Source organism: Rhinoraja longicauda, unplaced genomic scaffold, assembly GCF_053455715.1.
Source record: "Rhinoraja longicauda isolate Sanriku21f unplaced genomic scaffold, sRhiLon1.1 Scf000129, whole genome shotgun sequence".
NCBI lineage: Eukaryota > Metazoa > Chordata > Chondrichthyes > Rajiformes > Arhynchobatidae > Rhinoraja > Rhinoraja longicauda.
In genome coordinates, this window is record NW_027601347.1 from 132,189 (window position 1) to 159,143 (window position 26,955).

The 26,955-nt window shown below is 55.4% G+C and overlaps 1 protein-coding gene across 1 annotated transcript in view; it reads right to left on the bottom strand.

Moving 5' to 3' along the window:
* Positions 1–3,456: 3,456 nt before the first annotated feature.
* Positions 3,457–26,955, bottom strand: part of LOC144590097 (myeloid cell surface antigen CD33-like) — a 31,134-nt gene continuing 7,635 nt past the window's right edge. Inside the window, exons 4-7 of the mRNA XM_078394960.1 lie at positions 24,128–24,427; positions 6,869–6,992; positions 6,249–6,369; positions 3,457–5,152 (exon numbers count right to left, since the gene is read on the bottom strand). Of these exons, the coding sequence (XP_078251086.1) occupies positions 5,048–5,152; positions 6,249–6,369; positions 6,869–6,992; positions 24,128–24,427 (650 nt within the window). The 3' untranslated portion in view covers positions 3,457–5,047. The remainder of the gene's footprint in view (positions 5,153–6,248; positions 6,370–6,868; positions 6,993–24,127; positions 24,428–26,955) is intronic.

The window sequence follows — 26,955 nt, forward strand, 5'->3', positions numbered from 1 at the left end:
GCTGCAGTCAAAAAGCCCCTGTGCTGCCACAGGTTACCAAAATCATGTGCAACCCCAAAGGCATATCGTGAGTCGGTGTAAATATTAGCACATTGGTCAACGCAAAGGTGGCAGGCCTGCGTGAGGGCAAATAATTCAGCCTGCTGGGCAGCATGAGGTGTACTGAAAAAGGCGAGGGTGGGCAGCATCCTCAATCTCTAGCGCCGATCGTGCAGATTCTTACTCGTGGCGCAACTTAACCCTTTGTCTGGGACCTATCTATATTCCCTGATGCTGTCTCATTATCGGGGGGTAGTCCCCAATATCCTGGCGGGAGGGTAAAACCGGGACTGGCACCACCGCAGCCGGTGGATCTGACTGTGGGGCTGTGGGGATCGGACACGTCCAGGGTTCCTCATCACCCTGGACTCCTGATTACCTAATAAAGCCGCTATATACTCCAGTGGTTCGGATTCTGACTTTTGTTGTTGTGCGGGATATATCCCTTTGGTACCGGTTTAAAATTCACCTCGAGCTCGGGTAGCACGGTCAAGTCTTAGATCATACACCTTCATTTTCCCTCCAACTTCGCTCCCTCGACTCCTGATGGCGCTTCTGCACCCCCTCTTTGATAGTCTCTACATTCCATGTACCTCCTACTGGCCAGGCCTCGTTTCCCAATCTTTTCATTAACGAAGCAAATAAATAAATAACACATGTGTTGTACCGGGGCACCGCCATCACTCTTATCCAAAGACTGTCCCATATGTCTGATTGCCAATTATCCGAAAATATGTTATCAATAAATAATACCAATAAATATTACCAATAAATATTAATTGCACCCAGACCAAGACAATGACAAGAGTGACCGCCCCTTACCTTCCAAATCCGGAACCTTATCCTTATCCTTTTCCTTATCGGTTCGTCTGTGAATCTCAGTTGAACACGAAATCAACCCCAAAAGAGGGACTTCAGTGTCTGAAAAACGTCAACGTCCGGGGTCTCGAACAACGGTCGAGAAGTGCACTCTGTCCCCTGCGGACGTGTTTCAGCCACCGATGCCGCTTAGTCGTTCGTGGTTGACGGTGCCAAAGAGATCCTGCCGACTACGCCAAATGTTGTAGTCTGTGGCCTATTAGAAAAAACAGGCAGACAACCGAATTCGTTTAACCTCTTTATTCTACTCACCCAGGTGGGAGAGAGTCTAGAAACCAAAGCGTTTAGAAACGCTTAGGAAGCTAGTGTAGTCTCTCTCCCCGAATGCTAACAATTACACATATTTATACCCGAAATACATGTGTCAGTACATTTCCTGTTGCTACCTTATATGGCAAGTTTTACAATGTCCTATAAATCTTTGTCTCCTTCGGGACCTCCGTGTCCGTTGTGTCCATCATGACCTCTTCTTTCTTGGGAACAGAGGGCAGTCCATATGGCAAGTTGTTCTTCTTAACACTTCAAAGGATGGCTAACCATCAAAGCCTTAAAGCCAGTTGCCCATATCAAAGGATACCCTTAGCCATAAACAGGATGTCCTGGCAACATAATCGAGCTGGAGCTTTTACACCTTTTTAACACCCCTGCAATAAAACCCACATGGCTACGCTGAATTTGAGCCCGAACAGAGCAAGGGAGAAAATGGGGAATTACAGACCAGTTAGCCTGACATCGGTGATCATATCATATCATATCATATATATACAGCCGGAAACAGGCCTTTTCGGCCCACCAAGTCCGTGCCGCCCAGCGATCCCCGTACATTAACACCCACTAGGGACAATTTTTACATTTTACCCAGCCAATTAACCTACATACCTGTGCTTCTTTGGAGTGATGGGAAAGATGCTGGAAAGAGGTAATAATGGTGCATTTGGATAGCAGTGAAAGGATAAGTCCAAGTCAGCATGGATTTATGAAAGGGAAATCATGCTTGATTAATCTTCTGGAATTTTTTGAGGACGTGACAAGTAAAATGGATGAAGGGGAGCTTGTGGATGTAGTGTATCTAGACTTCCAGAAAGCCTTTGATAAGGTCCCACACGGGAGATTGGTGAGTAAAATTAGAGCACATCGTATTGGGGGTAGGGTGTTGATATGGATAGAAAGTTGATTGGCAGACAGGAAGCAAAGAGTAGGAGTAAACGGGTCCTTTTCAGAATGGCAGGCAGTGGCGAGTGGAGTGCCGCAAGGCTCGGTGTTGGGGCCGCAACTGTTTACCATATATATTAATGATTTGGAAGAGGGAATTAGAAGCAACACTAGCAAGTTTGCGGATGACACAAAGCTGGGTGGCAGTGTAAACTGTGAAGAGGATGTTAGGAGGTTGCAGGGTGACCTGGACAGGTTGAGTGAGTGGGCAGATGCGTGGCAGATGCAGTCTCCTTAGGCCCCCTCGGTCATGGCTGACCATGGGTGATGCATCCTAGTTGGCTGCTTGCTCCACACCTCCGCTAGAGCAGCGTCGCTTGTGGCTGAAGAGACCAATGTGGGAGTGACAGTCTCTGTGGCAAAGGTCACATTTGTGTGTGGTCTCTGGTCTGTTGAAATTGCTGCGCTCCTTTCTGCGTGCCCACTTGTCTGCCGCTGCGTTCATCAGTTTCTCTTCCCCCATTTTGAGATGTTGGTTCAGGGTACCTCTCCACCTCGTGCGGTCAGCTGCAAGGCTCTCCCAGGACTCCACATCGATGTCGAGCGCCTTCAAATCTCTCTTGCAGACATCCTTGTAACGTTACTGGGGGCGGCCGATGGTTCTCCTCCCAGATGTCAGCTCTCCATAGAGGATGTCTTTTGGAATACGGCCATCCTCCATGCGGTGGACATGGCCCAGCCACCGCAGCCTGCGCTGCCTGAGTAGAGTGGACATACTCGGAAGGCCAGCGCGAGACAGAATCTCGGCGTTGGACACTCTGTCTTGCCAGGATATACCCAGGATACGGCGGATGGGGGGGAGGAGGGGGTGGTGATGGGGGGATGAGAGAGTGGGGGTGGGGGAGAAGGGGGACAGTGGGGGTCAGGGAAGATGGGAGAGTGGGGGGTAGGGAGGGGGGGATAAGGGGGATTGAGTAGGGGGTTGAGGGTGCTACACCAATACAGGAAAGGCTTAGGTCCAAGGCTCGGTCACACCCTCTCCCCTGTACTGCCTTTAATTGCGCTCCCCTTCCCCTGGAGGAGCACGGTACCACAGTGAAGGAGAAAAAAGATGGCCGCTGGCAGGAACGTCAGTGGCTCCCTCTCCTTCCCCCCCCCCCCCCCCCCCCCCCCCCCCATTGAGATTAATTTATTTTTTTTAAGAGACAATTTATTTTAAAGGAAAAAATCGATCTCCCCAGGTCGCAATGGAAACCCTAGGAGGAATGGGCCCAACTTGGTCTAGTCTTTCCTACAACTATAGTTTCTTGACTTGATAATCCAAGTTCTAAGCCTTCATCCTGAATAAAGAAATACTTCAATACTGGATGAGTACAACAGATTTATTCAAGTAATCTTCCCGTGAGGATCTCCAGATACAATGCTAGTGTCTGAAAAGATCTCAACTGGGGAGAGGGAAAGAACAACTTTTCCACGATTGTTTACTTTTTATACAGAAATATAAAAGGGGTGTAACAGATGAAATTAACAACCAATTGCAATTCCAATACAATTCCCATAGTTAGAGAAAACAAAACCATTAATACAGGTCACATGCTTTTGGAGAAACGCATCAAATTACCTGGAGTGGATTCAAAACTTCCTACTTTCACACACATCCTTATAAGGAGTTGTTATTGTGGAATCAGGACCTTATCTATCCTCCCACAGCTGCATGGCCTTGCTTCTAACTGTTTCAATACACAAGCTAACACTATAAGACAAGGGAGTCATTTAAGAGCAAAGAACCCCTTTAGCGCCTGTCTACTCCCTATCACTCCTAGACGTACAAACACATTCCATCCCAATGATAACATCTTGTTGCAGAACAAGCATCCATTTTACTGCTTTCTACTGAAAATAAGCATTCATTTTATATTAGCTAAAACAACAAGAAAAGTAACCTTCTTCAACCATCCACAACAAAATATCAATATCTTTAATTAACCATACCAACTAAGAGCATAGATTCTCAAACTGACCCTAATCCTACCTCAGCAATGGAACACTATGGATCTCTTGAACTAAAATAGACCATTTTTGCTCCAATGTCGGAGATCAGGAGAGCGAGCAAATGTTCAGTTATATATTTATTTCTCCAGATAATTAATTAAAGTGCTTTCTTGTTTACCATTTGTAATAAGAATGATAATTGAAGAAAGAATATATATTCGCTGGAATTTAGAAGAATGAGAGAGAACCTAACTGAAACTATAAAATTCTGATGATTTTGAACAGATCAGATGCAGGAAAGGTGTTTCTGATGGTGGGTGGTCCAGAACCACGAGTTGTAGTCTCAGGATACAGGGTATGCCATTTCAGAATGAGGTGTAGAGACATTTCTTCACCATAAGATTGCTGAATCTATGATGTGGTCTACCACAGAAGACAGTTGAGCTGAAATCATTATATATGCACAAGACAGAGTTTGATTTTGTAATGGAGACACAAGAGACCGAAGATGCCGGAAACTGAAACAAAGAAAATGTGCTGAAGTATCTCAGCGGGTCAGGCAGCATCTCTGGAGGGAATGGACAGTCAATATTTTGGGTCGGGACCCTTCTTCAGACTGATGGATTTGGCAGGGAAAGGTGGGGCTGGGACAAGGGTTAGGTGGGCACATGGGAGGATGGTGATTGACAGATGGGTGGAGTAAGTGACAAAGGCTGAAGGTGAAATGGAGACAAAAGGGTGTCAGATAAGAAGAGAAGAGGAGGAGTGAAAGGTCAGAGGGAGGGATATGGGTGGAAGAGGACAGGGAGAGAGGTAAGAGGGGATAAAAGGGAAATATGGGACACAGGAATGGGAGATGGATGTATGGAGATCCTGGGGATTGATTTGTGGCACTAATTCCTGTGGTTTCTCTGAAGATGTTGGAATTCGAAACAGTCTTCTCCCGTGACATTCCCAGAGCGTGCATTTCCTGTTCCTGATCCAATTATACATTCGCGTATATGGACGTTTCCACCGGGCAGTTTGCATAAATATCTTCATGAAATTGCTTCATGTTCATCGTGGTTTTGGGGTCCTTCTGACCTTTGTCCTATGACAGAAATGGAAATAGACAGAGTGACAATTGGTAGCACTGGGAATTGCTATGTACAGGTCTCTGGAGAATACTCCACCCACAATAGGCAGCAGAGGTAGAGTTACTGCTTTACAGCGCTAGAGTCCCAGGTTCGATCCTGACAACGGGTGTTGTCTACGGAGTTTGTGCATTCTCCCCGTGACCTTTGTGGGTTTTCTCTGGGTGCTCCGGTTTTCTCCCACACTGCAAAGTCGTATACAGGTTTGCAGGTTAACTGGCTTCTATAAATTGTCCCTAGTGTGCAGGATAGTGCTAGTATATGGGTAATCGCTGGTTGGCATGGACTCGGTGGGCCGAAGGGCCTGTGTCTGCGCTGTATCTCTAAACTAAACTAAATAAATGCCGATAATCATTGATCAATAGTGGGTTTGATTGTATGATTTCAGTCTGAGGGCAACAGGTGGGAGCACTGGGGAGTAAACTCCTACCTCTCTGAGAGGTGGTTCTGGGTTCAAGACCCTCCTGCTGTGTCTTTAACACAGAAACCAAGGCAGACACTCGCAGGCAGTCATGAGGGATCATCACTGTGTGGTGGGGCATTGCTGAGGGAGTGTCACACTGCTGGAGGGGCTGCAGATCCCAAGCTGTGTTGGGTTTGATTAGTTTTTAGTTTTAGTTTTAGAGATACAGCAAGAGTTGTAGAGAAACATGCCCTTCGGCCCAACAAGTCCGCACCGACCAGCGATCCCCACACATTAACACTATCCTACACACATTAGGGACAATTTACATTTACACTAAGCCAATTAACCTACAAACCTGTAAGTCTTTGGAGTGTGGGAGGAAACCGAAGAAGTTGGAGAAAACCCATGTAGGTCACGGGGAGAACGTACAAACTCCATGCAGGCAGCACCTGTAGTCAGGATTGAACCCGGGTCTCTGGTGCTGCAAGTGCTGTAAGGCAGCAACTCTACCACTATGCTACCATGGATAATGGAGCTGTGTGAAGAAAGGTGAAGCAGTGTTGTACCAGTATCCACCTTGCTTTAGTCTCAGTGGCCAGTGAGAAAGGAACCACTGTGATACAGGCATCACTCAGGATAGTTGTTACCTGGGCTGTTTCAGACCGTGTGGGGTGCGTTTCATAACGTTCCTCCTGCACCTGGCTCTCTCTCATCTGCACGGTTCCAGATTCCTGCCTTGTCACCATTCTCGATGCATCCACTGAAGGTCTAAGAGCAGAGATGAAGGCTTTGTTAACCCACAGTATCTGAAATGTTCCTTACCGGGGTGGAAATTATTGACTATATATGCATTTGCGTTATTTTGTTAATGGGCCTGTAAAGCTGCAGCAGATAAGCCTTTCATTGCTGGTACATGTGGCAATTAAACACTCTTGCATCTACCAACCTGCACAACCCTCAAACCTACCTCAACCACAGAGCACTATGGTCCACCTCTTGCACTACCATGGACTACTTTTATTTTATTTTCCAATTATGTTTTTGCAATGATATATATTTTTTGCAGTCCTTTTTCTTTTCAAATATTATAAGTATAATTTGTTTTTGAATGTTTGTCTATGATGCTGTTGCAAGCAAGATTTTTAATTGTCCTTGTGTCTCTGTAGTTGTGCGTATGAAAATAAGCCTGAACTTGAACTGAACAGCTGGAGTTGGGTGGGAGGGACGGAGGGGATCTCAGGGACAGGGACATTGGTCAACCACCCACCTGTCTGTTCTCCATGGGGATTTGAGAATGAAGCAAATCACAGCTGATAGGATGATCAGGAACAAAACCCCTGCTGCAGTAGCCAGTGGGATGACTGGTAACGTCTGCCCATCTTTTGCAGGAACTGAGGCCAAAGAGATGGTTATTAGTGATGGTGTTCACAGTTCCATTAACTTGTTCTCAAAAAGACCCACCTCTCGTCCACAGTAGCCTTCAGCAACCCACTACGTTTAACTATACACAAATACAGCAGTTGTTGAAAGTTCAGAATATGGTGTTACAGTGCTATAACATTAAAGTTCCAGAGAAAAAAAAATTCAATATCTGCAATAAAGTAGGTTGTAAATTTGGGACCACGCTAGTTTACGGGAGGATTGTTCAGTCCGGAATTAGTTTGGGGACTAATTACATGGAGATAATTAAAACTTGAAAGCTGTGTAAGGTGGTTAGAGTACATCATCTGACCAGACACCCTCCAACATACCTAATAACCCACTTCAAACAACTTCTGAGTAAAACGACAGGAAGTGATTGAAATAAGTGATGTGTGTAGGAAGGAACTACCGAAGATAGGTCTTATTGAGGTCATCATATTGAGGTGTATTGATCTTATTGAGGTATATCAAATCATGAGAGGAATAGATCAAGTAGATGCACAGAGACTCTTGCCCAGAGTAGGTGGAGGGATATGGACCAAACGCAGGCAGGTGGGACGAGTGTAGATGGGATATGGTGGCCGGTTGTGGGCAAATTGGGCAGAAGGGCCTGTTTCCACACTGTATCACTCTAAGACTCTATGACTCTATAGACACAAAAAGCTGGAGCAACTCAGCGGGTCAGACAGCATCTCTGGAGAAAAGGAATAGGTGATATTTTGGGTCGAAACCTTTCTTCAGACTGAGAGTCAGGGGAAAGAGAAACAAGAGATATAGACAGTGATGTAGAGAGATATATGGAACAAATGAATGAAAGATATGCAAAAAAGTAATGATGGTAAAGCAACAGGCCATTGTTAGCTGTGTGCGAGGCAAGAACGAGTACAAAGAGACTCAACAGGATGACTTTGACCTTTCCGTGAAGGTTGGAGAGGTTTCCCGTGAAGGTCAGAGAAGCAGCAGCCAGAAGCAGCAAGAGCAAGTACTGGCTGGTAAGTGAGTCAGAGGGAAAGAAGATTTAAAAAGAACGCCCAAGGCTCAGGCTCAAGTAATTTACAAATTAGCCCTAAAGTAGTTGACTAGGTAACAGATAAAGAAGTGCAGCTGTAGCAGAGCGGCCTTGTTGGGACCACCCTTGTTGCGAGCGGCCTTGTTGGGGGCGGCCTTGTTGGCACCACCCTTGTTGGGACCACACTTGTTGGGAGTTGGGAGCGGCCTTGTTGCGAGCGGCCTTGTTGGGACCACCCTTGTTGGGGGCGGCCTTGTTGGGAGCGGCCTTGTTGGGACCACCCTTGTTGGGGGCGGCCTTGTTGGGACCACCCTTGTTGGGGGCGGCCTTGTTGGGAGCGGCCTTGTTGGGACCACCCTTGTTGGGGCGGCCTTGTTGGGACCACCCTTGTTGGGGCGGCCTTGTTGGGACCACCCTTGTTGGGACCACCCTTGTTGAGGGCGGCCATGTTGGGACCACCCTTTTTGGGACCACCCTTGTTGGGGGCGGCCTTGTTGGGACCACCCTTGTTGGGACCACCCTTGTGTGGAGCGGCCTTGTTGGGACCACCCTTGTTGGGGGCGGCCTTGTTGGGACCACCCTTGTTGGGGGCGGCCTTGTTGGGAGCGGCCTTGTAGGGACTACTCTTGTTGGGGGCGGCCTTGTTGGGACCACCCTTGTTGGGGGCGGCCTTGTTGGGACCACCCTTGTTGGGACCACCCTTGTGGGGAGCGGCCTTGTTGGGACCACCCTTGTTGGGGGCGGCCTTGTTGGGACCACCCTTGTTGGGGGTGGCCTTGTTGGGAGCGGCCTTGTAGGGACCACCCTTGTTGGGAGCGGCCTTGTTGGGACCGGCCTTGTTGGGGGCGGCCTTGTTGGGACAACCCTTGTTGGGGGCGGCCTTGTTGGGACCACCCTTGTCGGGGGCGGCCTTGTTGGGACCACCCTTGGTGGGACCACCCTTGTTGGGGGCGGCCTTGTTGGGACCACCCTTGTAGGGACCACCCTTGTGTGGAGCGGCCTTGTTGGGACCACCCTTGTGTGGAGCGGCCTTGTTGGGACCACCCTTGTTGGGGGCGGCCTTATTGGGACCACCCTTGTTGGGGGCGACCTTGTTGGGAGCGGCCTTGTAGGGACTACCCCTGTTGGGGGCGGCCTTGTTGGGGGCGGGCTTGTTGGGACCACCCTTGTTGGGGGCGGCCTTGTTGGGACCACCCTTGTTGGGACCAACCTTGTGGGGAGCGGCCTTGTTGGGACCACCCTTGTTGGGACCACCCTTGTTGGGAGCGGCCTTGTTGGGAGCGGCCTTGTTGGGACCACCCTTGTTGGGGGCGGCCTTGTTGGTACCACCCTTGTTGGGGGCGGCCTTGTTGGGACCACCCTTGTTGGGGGCGGCCCTGTTGAGAGCGGCCTTGTTGGGAGCGGCCTTGTTGGGAGCGGCATTGTTGGGACCACCCTTGTTGGGACCACCCTTGTTGGGAGTTGGGAGCGGCCTTGTTGGGATCACCCTTTTTGGGAGCAGCCTTGTTGGGAGCGGCCTTTTTGGGGGTGGCCTTGTTGGGACCACCCTTGTTGGGGGCGGCCTTGTTGGGACAACCCTTGTTGGTGGCGGCCTTGTTGGGACCACCCTTGTCAGGGGCGGCCTTGTTGGGACCACACTTGTTGAGACCACCCTTGTTGAGGGAGGCCTTGTTGGGACCACCCTTGTTGGGACCACCCTTGTTGGGGTCGGCCTTGTTGGGACCACCCTTGTTGGGACCACCCTTGTGTGGAGCGGCCTTGTTGGGACCACCCTTGTGTGGAGTGGCCTTGTTGGGACTACCCTTGTTGGGGGCGGCCTTGTTGGGACCACCCTTGTTGGGGGCGGCCTTGTTGGGACCACCCTTGTTGGTGGCGGCCTTGTTGGGAGCGGCCTTGTAGGGACTACCCTTGTTGGGGGCGGCCTTGTTGGGACCACCCTTGTTGGGGGCGGCCTGATTGGGACCACCCTTGTTGGGACCACCCTTGTTGGGACCAACCTTGTGGGGAGCGGCCTTGTTGTGACCACCCTTGTTGGGAGCTGCCTTGTTGGGAGCGGCCTTGTTGGGACCACCTTTGTGGGGAGCGGCCTTGTTGGGACCATCCTTGTTGGGGGCGGCCATGTAGGGAGCGGCCTTGTTGGGACCACCCTTGATGGGGGCGGCCTTGTTGGGACCACCCTTGTTGGGACCACCCTTGTTGGGAGTTGGGAGCGGTCTTGTTGGGACCACCATTGTTAGGAGCGGCCTTGTTGGGAGCGGCCTTGTTGGGAGCGGCCTTGTTGGGTGTGGCCTTGTTGGGATCACCCTTGTTGGGAGCGGCCTTGTTGGGAGCGGCTTTGTTGGGAGCGGCCTTGTTGGGACCAACCTTGTTGGGGGCAGCCTTGTTGGGACCACCCTTGTTGGGGGCGGACTTGTTGGGACCACCCTTGTTGGGGGCGATTTTGTTGGGACCACCCTTGTTGGGACCACCCTTGTTGGGGCGGCCTTGTTGGGACCACCCTTGTTGGGACCACCCTTGTGGGGAGCGGCCTTGTTGGGACCACCCTTGTTGGGACCACCGTTGTTGGGAGCGGCCTTGTTGGGAGCGACCTTGTTGGGACCACCCTTGTGGGGAGCGGCCTTGTTGGGACCACCCTTGTTGGGGGCGGCCTTGTTGGGAGCGGCCTTGTTGGGACCACCCTTGATGGGGGCGGCCTTGTTGGGACAACCCTTGTTGGGGGCGGCGTTGTTGGGACAACCCTTGTTGGGGGCGGCCTTGTTGGGACCACCCTTGTTGGGGGCGGCCTTGTTGGGACCACCCTTGTTGAGGGCAGCCTTGTTGGGACCACCCTTGTTGGGGGCAGCCTTGTTGGGACCACCCTTGTTGGGCCCACCCTTGTGGGGAGCGGCCTTGTTGGGACCACCCTTGTTGGGACCACCCTTGTTGGGACCACCCTTGTGTGGAGCGGCCTTGTTGGGACCACCCTTGTTGGGGGCGGCCTTGTTGGAACCACCCTTGTTGGGGGCGACCTTGTTGGGAGCGGCCTTGTAGGGACTACCCTTGTTGGGGGCGGCCTTGTTGGGGGCAGCCTTGTTGGGACCACCCTTGTTGGGGGCGGCCATGTTGGGACCACCCTTGTTGGGACCACCCTTGTTGGGACCAACCTTGTGGGGAGCGGCCTTGTTGGGACCACCCTTGTTGGGACCACCCTTGTTGGGAGCGGCCTTGTTGGGACCTTGTTGGGACCACCCTTGTTGGGGGCGGCCTTGTTGGGACCACCCTTGTTGGGGGCGGCCTTGTTGGGACCACCCTTGTTGGGGGCGGCCTTGTTGGGACCACCCTTGTTGGGGGCGGCCTTGTTGGGAGCGCCCTTGTTGGGAGCGGCCTTGTTGGGAGCGGCATTGTTGGGACCACCCTTGTTGGGACCACCCTTGTTGGGAGTTGGGAGCGGCCTTGTTGGGACCACCCTTGTTGGGAGCAGCCTTGTTGGGAGCGGCCTTTTTGGGGGTGGCCTTGTTGGGACCACCCTTGTTGGGGACGGCCTTGTTGGGACAACCCTTGTTGGGGGCGGCCTTGTTGGGACCACCCTTGTCGGGGGCGGCCTTGTTGGGACCACCCTTGTTGGGACTACCTTTGTTGAGGGCGGCCTTGTTGGGACCACCCTTGTTGGGACCACCCTTGTTGCGGGCGGCCTTGTTGGGACCACCCTTGTTGGGACCACCCTTGTTGGGACCAACCTTGTGGGGAGCGGCCTTGTTGGGACCACCCTTGTTGGGACCACCCTTGTTGGGAGCGGCCTTGTTGGGACCTTGTTGGGACCACCCTTGTTGGGGGCGGCCTTGTTGGGACCACCCTTGTTGGGGGCGGCCTTGTTGGGACCACCCTTGTTGGGGGCGGCCTTGTTGGGAGCGGCCTTGTTGGGAGCGGCCTTGTTGGGAGCGGCATTGTTGGGACCACCCTTGTTGGGACCACCCTTTTTGGGAGTTGGGAGCGGCCTTGTTGGGACCACCCTTGTTGGGAACGGCCTTGTTGGGACAACCCTTGTTGGGGGCGGCCTTGTTGGGACCACCCTTGTCGGGGGCGGCCTTGTTGGGACCACCCTTGTTGGGACTACCTTTGTTGAGGGCGGCCTTGTTGGGACCACCCTTGTTGGGACCACTCTTGTGTGGAGCGGCCTTGTTGGGACCACCCTTGTGCGGAGCGGCCTTGTTGGGACCACCCTTGTTGGGGGCGGCCTTGTTGGGACCACCCTTGTTGGGGGCGGCCTTGTTGGGAGCGGCCTTGTAGGGACTACCCTTGTTGGGGGCGGCCTTGTTGGGGGCGGCCTTGTTGGGACCACCCTTGTTGGGGGCGGCCTTGTTGGGACCACCCTTGTTGGGACCACCCTTGTTGGGACCAACCTTGTGGGGAGCGGCCTTGTTGGGACCACCCTTGTTGGGAGCGGCCTTGTTGGGAGCGGCCTTGTTGGGACTACCCTTGTGGGGAGCGGCCTTGTTGGGACCATCCTTGTTGGGAGCGGCCTTGTTGGGAGCGGCCTTGTTGGGACTACCCTTGTGGGGAGCGGCCTTGTTGGGACCATCCTTGTTGGGGGCGGCCTTGTTGGGAGCGGCCTTGTTGGGACCACCCTTGATGGGGGCGGCCTTGTTGGGACCACCCTTGTTGTGACCACCCTTGTTGGGAGTTGGGAGCGGTCTTGTTGGGACCACCCTTGTGTGGAGCGTCCTTGTTGGGACCACCCTTGTTCGGGGCGGCCTTGTTGGGACCACCCTTGTTGGGGGCGGCCTTGTTGGGAGCGGCCTTGTTGGGGGCGGCCTTGTTGGGACCACCCTTGTTGGGGGCGACCTTGTTGGGACCACCCTTGTTGGGAGCGGCCTTGTTGGGAGCGGCCTTGTTGGGACCACCCTTGTGGGGAGCGGCCTTGTTGGGACCATCCTTGTTGGGGGCGGCCTTGTTGGGAGCGGTCTTGTTGGGACCACCCTTGTGTGGAGCGTCCTTGTTGGGACCACCCTTGTTCGGGGCGGCCTTGTTGGGACCACCCTTTTTGGGGGCGGCCTTGTTGGGAGCGGCCTTGTTGGGGGCGGCCTTGTTGTGACCACCCTTGTTGGGGGCGGCCTTGTTGGGACCACCCTTGTTGGGACCACCCTTGTGGGGAGCGGCCTTGTTGGGACCACCCTTGTTGGGACCACCGTTGTTGGGAGCGGCCTTGTTGGGAGCGACCTTGTTGGGACCACCCTTGTGGGGAGCGGCCTTGTTGGGACCACCCTTGTTGGGGGCGGCCTTGTTGGGATCGGCCTTGTTGGGACCACCCTTGATGGGGGCGGCCTTGTTGGGACAACCCTTGTTGGGGGCGGCGTTGTTGGGACAACCCTTGTTGGGGGCGGCCTTGTTGGGACCACCCTTGTTGGGGGCGGCCTTGTTGGGACCACCCTTGTTGGGACCACCCTTGTTGCGGGCGGCCTTGTTGGGACCACCCTTGTTGGGACCACCCTTGTTGGGACCAACCTTGTGGGGAGCGGCCTTGTTGGGACCACCCTTGTTGGGACCACCCTTGTTGGGAGCGGCCTTGTTGGGACCTTGTTGGGACCACCCTTGTTGGGGGCGGCCTTGTTGGGACCACCCTTGTTGGGGGCGGCCTTGTTGGGACCACCCTTGTTGGGGGCGGCCTTGTTGGGAGCGGCCTTGTTGGGAGCGGCCTTGTTGGGAGCGGCATTGTTGGGACCACCCTTGTTGGGACCACCCTTTTTGGGAGTTGGGAGCGGCCTTGTTGGGACCACCCTTGTTGGGAACGGCCTTGTTGGGACAACCCTTGTTGGGGGCGGCCTTGTTGGGACCACCCTTGTCGGGGGCGGCCTTGTTGGGACCACCCTTGTTGGGACTACCTTTGTTGAGGGCGGCCTTGTTGGGACCACCCTTGTTGGGACCACTCTTGTGTGGAGCGGCCTTGTTGGGACCACCCTTGTGCGGAGCGGCCTTGTTGGGACCACCCTTGTTGGGGGCGGCCTTGTTGGGACCACCCTTGTTGGGGGCGGCCTTGTTGGGAGCGGCCTTGTAGGGACTACCCTTGTTGGGGGCGGCCTTGTTGGGGGCGGCCTTGTTGGGACCACCCTTGTTGGGGGCGGCCTTGTTGGGACCACCCTTGTTGGGACCACCCTTGTTGGGACCAACCTTGTGGGGAGCGGCCTTGTTGGGACCACCCTTGTTGGGAGCGGCCTTGTTGGGAGCGGCCTTGTTGGGACTACCCTTGTGGGGAGCGGCCTTGTTGGGACCATCCTTGTTGGGAGCGGCCTTGTTGGGAGCGGCCTTGTTGGGACTACCCTTGTGGGGAGCGGCCTTGTTGGGACCATCCTTGTTGGGGGCGGCCTTGTTGGGAGCGGCCTTGTTGGGACCACCCTTGATGGGGGCGGCCTTGTTGGGACCACCCTTGTTGTGACCACCCTTGTTGGGAGTTGGGAGCGGTCTTGTTGGGACCACCCTTGTGTGGAGCGTCCTTGTTGGGACCACCCTTGTTCGGGGCGGCCTTGTTGGGACCACCCTTGTTGGGGGCGGCCTTGTTGGGAGCGGCCTTGTTGGGGGCGGCCTTGTTGGGACCACCCTTGTTGGGGGCGACCTTGTTGGGACCACCCTTGTTGGGAGCGGCCTTGTTGGGAGCGGCCTTGTTGGGACCACCCTTGTGGGGAGCGGCCTTGTTGGGACCATCCTTGTTGGGGGCGGCCTTGTTGGGAGCGGTCCTGTTGGGACCACCCTTGTGTGGAGCGTCCTTGTTGGGACCACCCTTGTTCGGGGCGGCCTTGTTGGGACCACCCTTTTTGGGGGCGGCCTTGTTGGGAGCGGCCTTGTTGGGGGCGGCCTTGTTGTGACCACCCTTGTTGGGGGCGGCCTTGTTGGGACCACCCTTTTTGGGACCACCCTTGTGGGGAGCGGCCTTGTTGGGACCACCCTTGTTGGGACCACCGTTGTTGGGAGCGGCCTTGTTGGGAGCGACCTTGTTGGGACCACCCTTGTGGGGAGCGGCCTTGTTGGGACCACCCTTGTTGGGGGCGGCCTTGTTGGGATCGGCCTTGTTGGGACCACCCTTGATGGGGGCGGCCTTGTTGGGACAACCCTTGTTGGGGGCGGCGTTGTTGGGACAACCCTTGTTGGGGGCGGCCTTGTTGGGACCACCCTTGTTGGGGGCGGCCTTGTTGGGACCACCCTTGTTGAGGGCAGCCTTGTTGGGACCACCCTTGTTGGGGGCGGCCTTGTTGGGAGCGGCCTTGTAGGGACTACCCTTGTTGGGGGCGGCCTTGTTGGGGGTGGCCTTGTTGGGACCACCCTTGTTGGGAGCGGCCTTGTTGGGACCACCCTTGTGGGGAGCGGCCTTGTTGGAACCACCCTTGTTGGGGGCGGCCTTGTTGGGAGCGGCCTTGTTGGTACCACCCTTGTTGGGGGCGGCCTTGTTGGGACCACCCTTGTTGGGGGCGGCCTTGTTGGGACCACCCTTGTTGGGGGCGGCCTTGTTGGGAATACCCTTGATGGGGGCGGCCTTGTTGGGACCACCCTTGTTGGGGGCGGCCTTGTTGGTGGCGGCCTTGTTGGGGGCGGCCTTGTTGGGAGCGGCCTTGTTGGGACCACCCTTGTTGGGACCACCCTTGTTGGGAGTTGGGAGCGGCCTTGTTGGGACCACCCTTGTTGGGAGCGGCCTTGTTGGGAGAGGCCTTGTTGTGGGTGGCCTTGTTGGGACCAACCTTGTTGGGAGCGGCCTTGTTGGGAGCGGCCTTGTTGGGACCACCCTTGTTGGGACCACCCTTGTTGGGACCACCCTTGTTGGGACCACCCTTGTTGGGGGCGGCCTTGTTGGGACCACCCTTGTTGGGGGCGGCCTTGTTGGGACCACCCTTGTTGGAGGCGGCCTTGTTGGGACCACCCTTGTTGGGGGCGGCCTTGTTGGGACCACCCTTGTTGGGGGCGGCCTTGTTGGGACCACCCTTGTTGGGGGCGGCCTTGTTGGGACCACCCTTGTTGGGACCACCCTTGTTGGGACCACCCTTATTGGGACCACCCTTGTGCGGAGCGGCCTTGTTAGGACCACCCTTGTTCGGGGCAGCCTTGTTGGGACCACCCTTGTTGGGGGCGGCGTTTTTGGGAGCGGCCTTGTAGGGACTACCCTTGTTGGGGGCGGCCTTGTTGGGGGCGGCCTTGTTGGGACCTCCCTTGTTGGGGGCGGCTTTGTTGGGACCACCCTTTTTAGCACCAACCTTGTGGGGAGCGGCCTTGTTGGGACCACCCTTGTTGGGACCACCCTTGTTGGGACCACCCTTGTTGGGACCACCCTTGTTGGGACCACCCTTGTTGGGGGCGGCCTTGTTGGGACCACCCTTGTTGGGTGCGGCCTTGTTGGGACCACCCTTGTTGGGGGCGGTCTTGTTGGGACCACCCTTGTTGGGGGCGGCCTTGTTGGGACCACCCTTGTTGGGACCACCCTTGTTGAGGGCGGCCTTGTTGGGACCACCCTTGTTGGGGGCGGCCTTGTTGGGACCACCCTTGTGTGGAGCGGCCTTGTTGGGACCACCCTTGTTGGGGGCGGCCTTGTTGGGACCACCCTTGTTGGGGGCGGCCTTGTTGGGGGCGGCCTTGTTGGGGGCGGCCTTGTTGGGGGCGGCCTTGTTGGGAGCGGCCTTGTTGGGAGCGGCCTTGTTGGGACCATCCTTGTTGGGACAACCCTTGTTGGCAGTTGGGAGCGGCCTTGTTGGGAGCAGCCTTGTTGGGAGCAGCGTTGTTGGGAGCGGCCTTGTTGGGGGTGGCCTTGTTGGGACCACCCTTGTTGGGGGCGACCTTGTTGGGACAACCCTTGTTGGGGGCGGCCTTGTTGGGACCACCCTTGTTGGGGGCGGCCTTGTTGGGACCACCCTTGTTGGGACCACCCTTGTTGGGGGCGGCCTTGTTGGGACCACCCTTGTTGGGACCACCCTTGTTGGGACCACTGTTGTTGGGACCACCCTTGTTGGGACCACCCTTGTTGGGACCACCCTTGTTGGGACCACCCTTGTTGGGACCACCCTTGTTGGGACCACGCTTGTGTGGAGCGGTCTTGTTGGGACCACCCTTGTTGGGGGCGGCCTTGTTGGGACCACCCTTGTTGGGGGCGGCCTTGTTGGGAGCGGCCTTGTAGGGACTACCCTTGTTGGGGGCGGCCTTGTTCGAGGCGGCCTTGTTGGGACCACCCTTGTTGGGGGCGGCCTTGTTGGGACCACCCTTGTTGGGACCACCTTTGTTGGGAGCGGCCTTGTTGGGAGCGGCCTTGTTGGGACCACCCTTGTGGGGAGCGGCCTTGTTGGGACCACCCTTGTGGGGAGCGGCCTTGTTGGGACCACCCTTGTTGGGACCACCCTTGTTGGGGGCGGCCTTGTTGGGACCACCCTTGTTGGGGGCGGCCTTGTTGGGACCACCCTTGTTGGGGCGGCCTTGTTGGGACCACCCTTGATGGGGGCGGCCTTGTTGGGACCACCCTTGTTGGGGGCGGCCTTGTTGGGAGCGGCCTTGTTTGGACCACCCTTGTTGGGACAACCCTTGTTGGCAGTTGGGAGTGGCCTTGTTGGGAGCAGCTTTGTTGGGAGCAGCTTTGTTGGGAGCGGCCTTGTTGGGAGCGGCCTTGTTGGGAGCGGCCTTGTTGGGAGCGGCCTTGTTGGGGGTGGCCTTGTTGGGACCTCCCTTGTTGGGGGCGGCCTTGTTGGGACAACCCTTGTTGGGGGCTGCCTTGTTGGGACCACCCTTGTTGGGGGCGGCCTTGTTGGGACCACCCTTGTTGGGACCACCCTTGTTGGGGGCGGCCTTGTTGGGACCACCCTTGTTGGGACCACCCTTGTTGGGGGCGGCCTTGTTGGGACCACCCTTGTTGGGGGCGGCCTTGTTGGGACCACCCTTGTTGGAGGCGGCCTTGTTGGGACCACCCTTGTTGGGGGCGGCCTTGTTGGGACCACCCTTGTTGGGGGCGGCCTTGTTGGGACCACCCTTGTTGGGGGCGGCCTTGTTGGGACCACCCTTGTTGGGACCACCCTTGTTGGGACCACCCTTATTGGGGGCGGCCTTGTTGGGTCCACCCTTGTTGGGGGCGGCCTTGTTGGGGGCGGCCTTGTTGGGACCTCCCTTGTTGGGGGCGGCCTTGTTGGGACCACCCTTGTTGGGGGCGGCGTTTTTGGGAGCGGCCTTGTAGGGACTACCCTTGTTGGGGGCGGCCTTGTTGGGGGCGGCCTTGTTGGGACCTCCCTTGTTGGGGGCGGCTTTGTTGGGACCACCCTTGTTAGGACCAACCTTGTGGGGAGCGGCCTTGTTGGGACCACCCTTGTTGGGACCACCCTTGTTGGGACCACCCTTGTTGGGACCACCCTTGTTGGGACCACCCTTGTTGGGACCACCCTTGTTGGGGGCGGCCTTGTTGGGACCACCCTTGTTGGGGGCGGCCTTGTTGGGACCACCCTTGTTGGGGGCGGTCTTGTTGGGACCACCCTTGTTGGGGGCGGCCTTGTTGGGACCACCCTTGTTGGGACCACCCTTGTTGAGGGCGGCCTTGTTGGGACCACCCTTGTTGGGGGCGGCCTTGTTGGGGGCGGCCTTGTTGGGGGCGGCCTTGTTGGGGGCGGCCTTGTTGGGAGCGGCCTTGTTGGGAGCTGCCTTGTTGGGACCATCCTTGTTGGGACAACCCTTGTTGGCAGTTGGGAGCGGCCTTGTTGGGAGCAGCCTTGTTGGGAGCAGCCTTGTTGGGAGCGGCCTTGTTGGGGGTGGCCTTGTTGGGACCACCCTTGTTGGGGGCGACCTTGTTGGGACAACCCTTGTTGGGGGCGGCCTTGTTGGGACCACCCTTGTTGGGACCACCCTTGTTGGGGGCGGCCTTGTTGGGACCACCCTTGTTGGGACCACCCTTGTTGGGACCACTGTTGTTGGGACCACCCTTGTTGGGACCACCCTTGTTGGGACCACCCTTGTTGGGACCACCCTTGTTGGGACCACGCTTGTGTGGAGCGGTCTTGTTGGGACCGCCCTTGTTGGGGGCGGCCTTGTTGGGACCACCCTTGTTGGGGGCGGCCTTGTTGGGAGCGGCCTTGTAGGGACTACCCTTGTTGGGGGCGGCCTTGTTCGAGGCGGCCTTGTTGGGACCACCCTTGTTGGGGGCGGCCTTGTTGGGACCACCCTTGTTGGGACCACCTTTGTTGGGAGCGGCCTTATTGGGAGCGGCCTTGTTGGGACCACCCTTGTGGGGAGCGGCCTTGTTGGGACCACCCTTGTGGGGAGCGGCCTTGTTGGGACCACCCTTGTTGGGACCACCCTTGTTGGGGCGGCCTTGTTGGGACCACCCTTGTTGGGGGCGGCCTTGTTGGGACCACCCTTGTTGGGGCGGCCTTGTTGGGACCACCCTTGATGGGGGCGGCCTTGTTGGGACCACCCTTGTTGGGGGCGGCCTTGTTGGGAGCGGCCTTGTTGGGACCACCCTTGTTGGGACAACCCTTGTTGGCAGTTGGGAGTGGCCTTGTTGGGAGCAGCTTTGTTGGGAGCAGCTTTGTTGGGAGCGGCCTTGTTGGGAGCGGCCTTGTTGGGAGCGGCCTTGTTGGGAGCGGCCTTGTTGGGGGTGGCCTTGTTGGGACCTCCCTTGTTGAGGGCGGCCTTGTTGGGACAACCCTTGTTGGGGGCTGCCTTGTTGGGACCACCCTTGTTGGGGGCGGCCTTGTTGGGACCACCCTTGTTGGGACCACCCTTGTTGGGGGCGGCCTTGTTGGGACCACCCTTGTTGGGACCACCCTTGTTGGGGGCGGCCTTGTTGGGACCACCCTTGTTGGGACCACCCTTGTTGGGACCACCCTTGTTGGGACCACCCTTGTTGGGACCACCCTTGTTGGGACCACCCTTGTTGGGACCACTGTTGTTGGGACCACCCTTGTTGGGACCACCCTTGTTGGGACCACCCTTGTTGGGACCACCCTTGTGTGGAGCGGTCTTGTTGGGACCACCCTTGTTGGGGGCGGCCTTGTTGGGACCACCCTTGTTGGGGGCGGCCTTGTTGGGAGCGGCCTTGTAGGGACTACCCTTGTTGGGGGCGGCCTTGTTCGGGGCGGCCTTGTTGGGACCACCCTTGTTGGGACCACCTTTGATGGGAGCGGCCTTGTTGGGAGCGGCCTTGTTGGGACCACCCTTGTGGGGAGCGGCCTTGTTGGGAGCTGCCTTTTTGGGACCACCCTTGATGGGGGCGGCCTTGTTGGGACCACCCTTGTTGGGGGCGGCCTTGTTGGGACCTCCCTTGTTGGGGGCGGCCTTGTTGGGACCACCCTTGATGGGGGCGGCCTTGTTGGGACCACCATTGTTGGGGGTGGCCTTGTTGGGATCAGCCTTGTGTGGAGCGGCCTTGTTGGGACCACCCTTGTTGGGGGCGGCCTTGTTGGGACCACCCTTGTTGGGGGCGGCCTTGTTGGGAGCGGCCTTGGTGGGGGCGGCCTTGTTGGGGGCGGCCTTGTTGGGAGCGGCCTTGGTGGGGGCGACCTTGTTGGGGGCGGCCTTGTTGGGGGCGGCCTTGTTGGGACCACCCTTGTTGGGAGCGGCCCTGTTGTGGGCGGCCTTGTTGGGGGCGGCCTTGTTGGGACCACCCTTGTTGGGACCACCCTTGTTGGGACCACCCTTGTGGGGAGCGGCCTTGTTGGGACCACCCTTGTGGGGGGCGGCCTTGTTGGGAGCGTTCTTGTTGGGAGCGGCCTTGTTGGGAGCGGCCTTGTTGGGAGCGGCCTTGTTGGGGGCTGCCTTGTTGGGGGGGGCCTTGTTGGGACCACCCTTTTTGGGGGCGGCCTTGTTGGGAGCGCCCATGTTGGGGGCGGCCTTGTTGGGACCACCCTTGTTGGGAGCGCCCGTGTTGGGGGCGGCCTTGTTGGGACCATCCTTGTTGGGACCGCCCTTGTTGGGAGCGCCCGTGTTGGGAGCGCCCGTGTTGGGAGCGCCCGTGTTGGGAGCGCCCGTGTTGGGAGCGCCCGTGTTGGGGGCGGCCTTGTTTGGGGCGACCTTGTTGGGAGCGGCCTTGTTGGGGGCGGCCTTGTTGGGGGCGGCCTTGTTGGGACCACCCTTGTTGGGGGCGGCCTTGTTGGGAGCGGCCTTGTTGGGAGCTGCCTTGTTGGGAGCGGCCTTGTTGGGACCACCCTTGTTGGGGGCGGCCTTGTTGGGACCATCCTTGTTGGGACCGCCCTTGTTGGGACCACCCTTTTTGGGAGCGCCCGTGTTGGGAGCGCCCGTGTTGGGAGCGCCCGTGTTGGGGGCGGCCTTGTTTGGGGCGGCCTTGGTTGGGGCGGCCTTGTTGGGGGCGGCCTTGTTGGGGGCGGCCTTGTTGGGGGCGGCCTTGTTGGGGGCGGCCTTGTTGGGGGCGGCCTTGTTGGGGGCGGCCTTGTTGGGGGCGGCCTTGTTGGGACCACCCTTGTTGGGGGCGGCCTTGTTGGGAGCGGCCTTGGTGAGTAAAGTGTGAGTCTTTGACTCGAGAGTCTTCGGTGAGGAGGCGGAGGCAAGGAGGTTACACTTGATTAGAAATTTGTGCTTTTTTTGTCCACCAAAGAAATGGCAAATTGGTGCAGTGCGTTTCCTGCAGGATGTGGGAAGTCAGGGACACTGCTGGTGCTTCTGGAAACTACACCTGCAGACATTGTGTCCAGGGGCATCTCCTGAATGAACGTGTTGGGGAACTGGAGCAGCAGCTGGATGACCTCAGGACCATCTAGGAAAACGAGAGCTTCCTGGACAAGACCTTCAGTGAGGTTGTCACACCAAGGATACAGGAAGAGTGAAGGTGGGTGACTGTGAGAAAGAGGAGTAAATGTGGAGTACAGGAGACTTCAGTGGCTGTGCCGACTGTAAACACGTCCTCTTGGGAGCGGACGACACAACAGGATTGAGTGGTAGCCAGGGCTGTGATTCCAACCCTGGTGCCGAGGCTCAATGGGGAAGAGTGACATCAGGCAGAGCCATAGTGGTGGAAGACTCCATTGTCAGAGGTGCGGACAGGAGATTCTGCGGCAGCAGGCGAGACTCCAGGATGGTGCGTTGCCTCCCTGGTGCCAGGATCCAGGATGTCTCGGAGCGGCTGCATGGCATCCTCAAGAGTGATGGGGAGCAGCCGGAGGTTTTTGTGCATGTTGGCACAAATGATATAGGTAGGGAGAGGAAGGAGGTTCTGCAACACGAGTTTATGGAATGGGGCAGAAGACTGAAAAGCAGGACCTGCAGAGTAGTGATCTCAGGATTGCTTCGAGTACCTCGTGCTAGTGAGGGTAAGAATAGGAAGATAGGGGGAATGAATGTGTGGCTGAGGAGGAGGTGCAGGAGGCAGGGATTCAGATTTCTAGATAATTGGGATCTCTTCCAGGGCAGGGGTGACCTGTATAAAAGGGACAGGTTGCACCTAAACTTAAGGGGGACCAACATCCTAGCGGGCAGGTTTGCTAATGCTACACGGGAGGGTTTAAACTAGATTGGCAGGGGGCTGGGACCTTGTGCAGGACAGAGACACAGAGGGTGGTGTGGAAGGTTAGTGGACAGAATAGGCAGGTGATAGGTGGAGAACGAGGAAGGAGGGTTGGTTTAAACTGCACGTATTTTAATGCAAGGGGCCTGACGGGTAAGGCAGTTGAGAGGGCATGGATAGGTACAAGCAACTGGGACGTTGTAGCCATGACTGGAACCTGGTTAAGGGAGGAGCAGGACTGGCAGCTCAATGTTCTGGGGTACAGAAGCTTCAAGAGAGACGGGTGAGGGACAAAGAGGAGGGGGGGGGATGTGGCATTGTTGGTTAAGGAGGATGTCACGGCTGTGTTCAGAGGTGACATTATGGATGGTTCGTCTAGTGAGGCTCAATGGGTGGAGCTAAGGAACATAAAAAGGATGATCACATTGTTGGGGGCCTCCACATACTGCTTTAGAAAATTTGTGAGGAATTGCACCCCATCTAAACCCTTCACGCTATGAGTTTCCCAGTCTATATTGGGAAAGTTAAAATCCCCTAGTACAACAACCTTATTTGACCTGCAGCTGTTTGCAATCCCCCGGCACATTTGTTCTTCTAATTCCCGTTGATTATTGAGGGGTCTGGAGTAACCCCCAAAGTGAGGGTGGCAACTCTGGATCTAGTAATTAGGAAATTGGGAAGGGCAAGTTAATGTGGAGGAGCCTTTTGGGACCAGTGACCACAGTTTGATTAGGTTTAGGATTGTTATGGATAGGGACGGAGAGGGTCCACGTGTTAAAATGGTCAACTGGGGTAAGGCCAACGTTGAGGGTATAAGAGAAGGTCTCGCTCAAGTTGACTGGAGCAGGTTATTTGAGGGGAAAGGAACATTGGCCAGGTGGGATGTTTTTAAAAGTGTACTGACGAAAGCTCAGGATGTGGACGTCCCCGTTAGAGTGAAGGGCAAAGCAGGCAAACGTCAGGAAGGTTGGCTGACGAGGGGAATTGAGATGGAGTGGGTCAGTGGGGGGAGGAGGGGGGGATAAGGGGGATTGAGTGGGGGCTTCGGGGTGCTACACCAATACAGGAGAGGCTTTTGTACCAGGGCTCACTTTCCCCTTGCCTCTTCCCCCTCTTGGGCCCACTTGGTCTAGTCTATATACTAAAACTCTTGTTTGTTTGTTTATTTGTTCCTGAACTACAGCCAATACGGAACACATGACAATTTTAGGCCTAGCTCCCAAGGAGGGAGGGAGGGGGGAGGGAGGAGGGGGGGGGAAGGGATAAGGGGGGTTGGAAATGGAGTGGGGGGAAGGGGGAGGGGGTGGAGGAGGGGGGAAGGAGAGTGGAGGGTAAGAGCAGGTGGAGGGGGGAGGGAAGTGGGGAAGATAGAGGGGAGGGAGGGGGAGGGAGGGGGAGGGATAGTGGAGGTAGGGGGTGGGGGAGAGTGGGAGGGTGGTGAGGGAGGGAGGGAGAGTGGAAATAAGGGTGCTGAGGGAGGTCCACACTGTGGGAGGGGCAGTGGTGAGGGAGGTCCACACTGTGGGAGGGGCAGTACTCGGCAGAGTTCCTTGGGAATTGACAGACGTTCCTGCCAGTTTTCGAGTGCTGCTGTGGAATCATGCTGTGTACAATGCTGACTATTGTTGTTTCTGTACAATAATCTTCATACTTACATTGCACAGTCAGTGTGAGGGTCTGCTCCGATGAAACAGTTGGGTATCTGACTCTGCAGGTGAGGTTTTGTCCGTGATGTTTGAGCGATGGTGTCAGGGACAGAACAGAAGTAAACGTCCGAGTGTCACCCAGCTGAGTTCCGCTGTGTGAGGCTGTCGGTGGTTGATCAGCAGAGGTGACCCAGGTGAAGGTGGGTACCACTCTATTACACATGGTGTTGGTGGTAAAGGTGCAGGTTACGTTCACAGGCTTTCCATCCACCGTTTCAACCGGGAATATCGTGGGTTTATCTGTGAAATCTAATACACGAAGAAACGGCTTATTTTAGTGAAATATCACCAGATGTTGCCCTGTGACGGAACAGCACAGCTGGCAGTTTAGATGTTGTTAACTTGACCTTGGACTGGCTGGCTCAGCTTGAGGGAGCACTGCAATGGCGGAGAGGACCTCAGGTTCTCCATTTATGACGGACCTGATAAATCCAGTGGGGAATTCATGAGAAATTCCTCTCTCCAGTCGAGGGAACGCTACCTCATTCCCATTAGAAGGGCTTGTGGTGAATAACAGAGATGGATTTGTGAGGAACCAGATAAACACTGGGGAGAGAGGGGGATCTGAAGTGGTGACGAGGGACATGGGAAGACGTGGAAGAAGTTCGAGTCTATTGTCAAATGCACACGTAGGGTGAGGTATAGTAGTGAGGTATAGTAGTGAGGTATAGTAGTGAGGTATAGTAGTGAGGTATAGTAGTGAAAATCAGCAGCAACACACGCACATGAAACACACAAAAACACATTTTGCATAAATTACACAAAAGATTATAAAAGAAAGACTGCAATAAAAACAGAATTAGTGCAAAAACACAATTATAAAAGAAAGCAAGTCCATGCCAGTACATATTCATGCCAGATCTGCAGTGTTCCACTGCTGAAGTAATATTTGAGTTGTGTTGGTCGGCTCAAGAATCTGTCCAAAGTAGTAACAGAGCTGTGGTGTGGGACGACAGGCTTCTGTAGCTACCCACCTGTCGGTAGAAGCGAGAAGAGAGCATGACCCACATGATGGGGATCCTTGATGATAGATGCTGCCATCTGGAGGCAGGACATTGGAGTTGCCATACTCCTTGATGCAACCAATCAGGATACTTTCTTCAGTTTGGAGGAGTATTCGGAGAAGTACCAAATATCCCTAAACTCAGGAAGTAGAGGTGCTGGTTTGCCTTCTTCACAATTGGATCAATGTGCTGCACCCACGACAGGTCATCCAGGAATTTGAAGCTGCTAACTCTCCACCATCAACCCACCAATAAAAACCAGCACGTGGTTTCCCCACTCCCTCTTTCTGAATTCAACAATCAGGTTGACCTTAAGTTAGAAGTAATTGTTGCAGAATCGTTTAACCAGCCTTGTGTAGAACAGGAACCCTGCATGGAGCTAATTTGGGAGACACCATCTCTTTAAAGAGAAGTACATTTCTGTGCTGGCTTCAAGAAGAGAAGTGGATCGCAGCTTCGAGTCATTCCCTCAGTGAATATGCCCAACTTTACATTACACATGTGCAGCAAAAATAAAGAATATGTATCAGTAGCAGTAACCAAAGAGAAATGCAACAGAGGCTGCTGTAATTCTGTTATACACGGCTGCTTTTTCAATGTATTTGGGCAGAGAGGGAGGGAGAGTTTGGGGTGGTGGACAAGATGCAGATTGAGCAGGGTGTGTAGTCATAAAGCTACACAGTATGGATACAGGCCCTTCAGCTCATCTTGTCCATACTGACAATATTGGTATTCCGGGATGTTATTTGCCAACATTTGCCCCCTATACCTCCATATCGTTCCTATCCATGTTTATGTCCAAATGTCTTTTAAAGTTGTAATTAAATTCACTTCCTTTCGTTCCTCTGGCATCTCATTCCAGATATAGACTACTATCTGGGTGAAAAAGTTCCCACTGAGATCCTTCTTAAATCTCTCCCCTCTCACCTTTGAGTTTTAGCATCACCTACCCCGGGGCAAGGGCTGTGACTACTCACTTTCTCCAAGCCCCTCATTACTGCTGGAGTTGCAGTAACCCAGGCAAGTGGGGAATACATAGAACATAGAACAATGCAGCACAGCACCAGGACACTTGGTGCACAAGGTCTGTGCCAACATGCTGCCAAGACTAACTCGATCTGCCTGCACATAATTCATATCCCTCCATTAGCCATGTGCCTATCCAAAGTCTTTTAACTGCCACAATTGTATCTTCCTCCACCACCACCACCCTTGATAGCATGTTTCAGTTGCCTACCATCCTCTGTGTAGAAAAACTTGCCCTGCACATCTGCTTTCAACTTTGCCCCTCTTACCTTAAAACTATGCCCTCTAGTATTTTATATTACCTTCCCAGCAAAAACATTCTAATTGTCTATCCTATCTGTGTCTATTATAATGTCATATACTTCTATCAGGTCTCCTCTCAATCTCCAGTGTACCAGAGAAAACAATTCAAATCTGTCCAACCTCACTTTGTAATTGTTTCCTCCTAATCCATGTATCATTCTGATAAACCTCCTCTGCAGTCTTTCCTTTCCACATCTTCCTTCTTTGGAGCAACCAGAACTGCACAAAATTCTCCAAACACACCTGTAAAGCTTCATCATGACTTCCTGACTCAGTGCTCTGACCAAGCACACCAAAAGCCTTCTTTATCACGCTATCTACTTGTGTTGCCACCTTCAGAGTTATAGACTTGGACCCCAAGATCCCTTTGCATTTTCAATGCCGTTAAATTCCCCTTGCATTCGACTTCACAAAGTTCAACACCTCACACTTGCTGATTGAAAC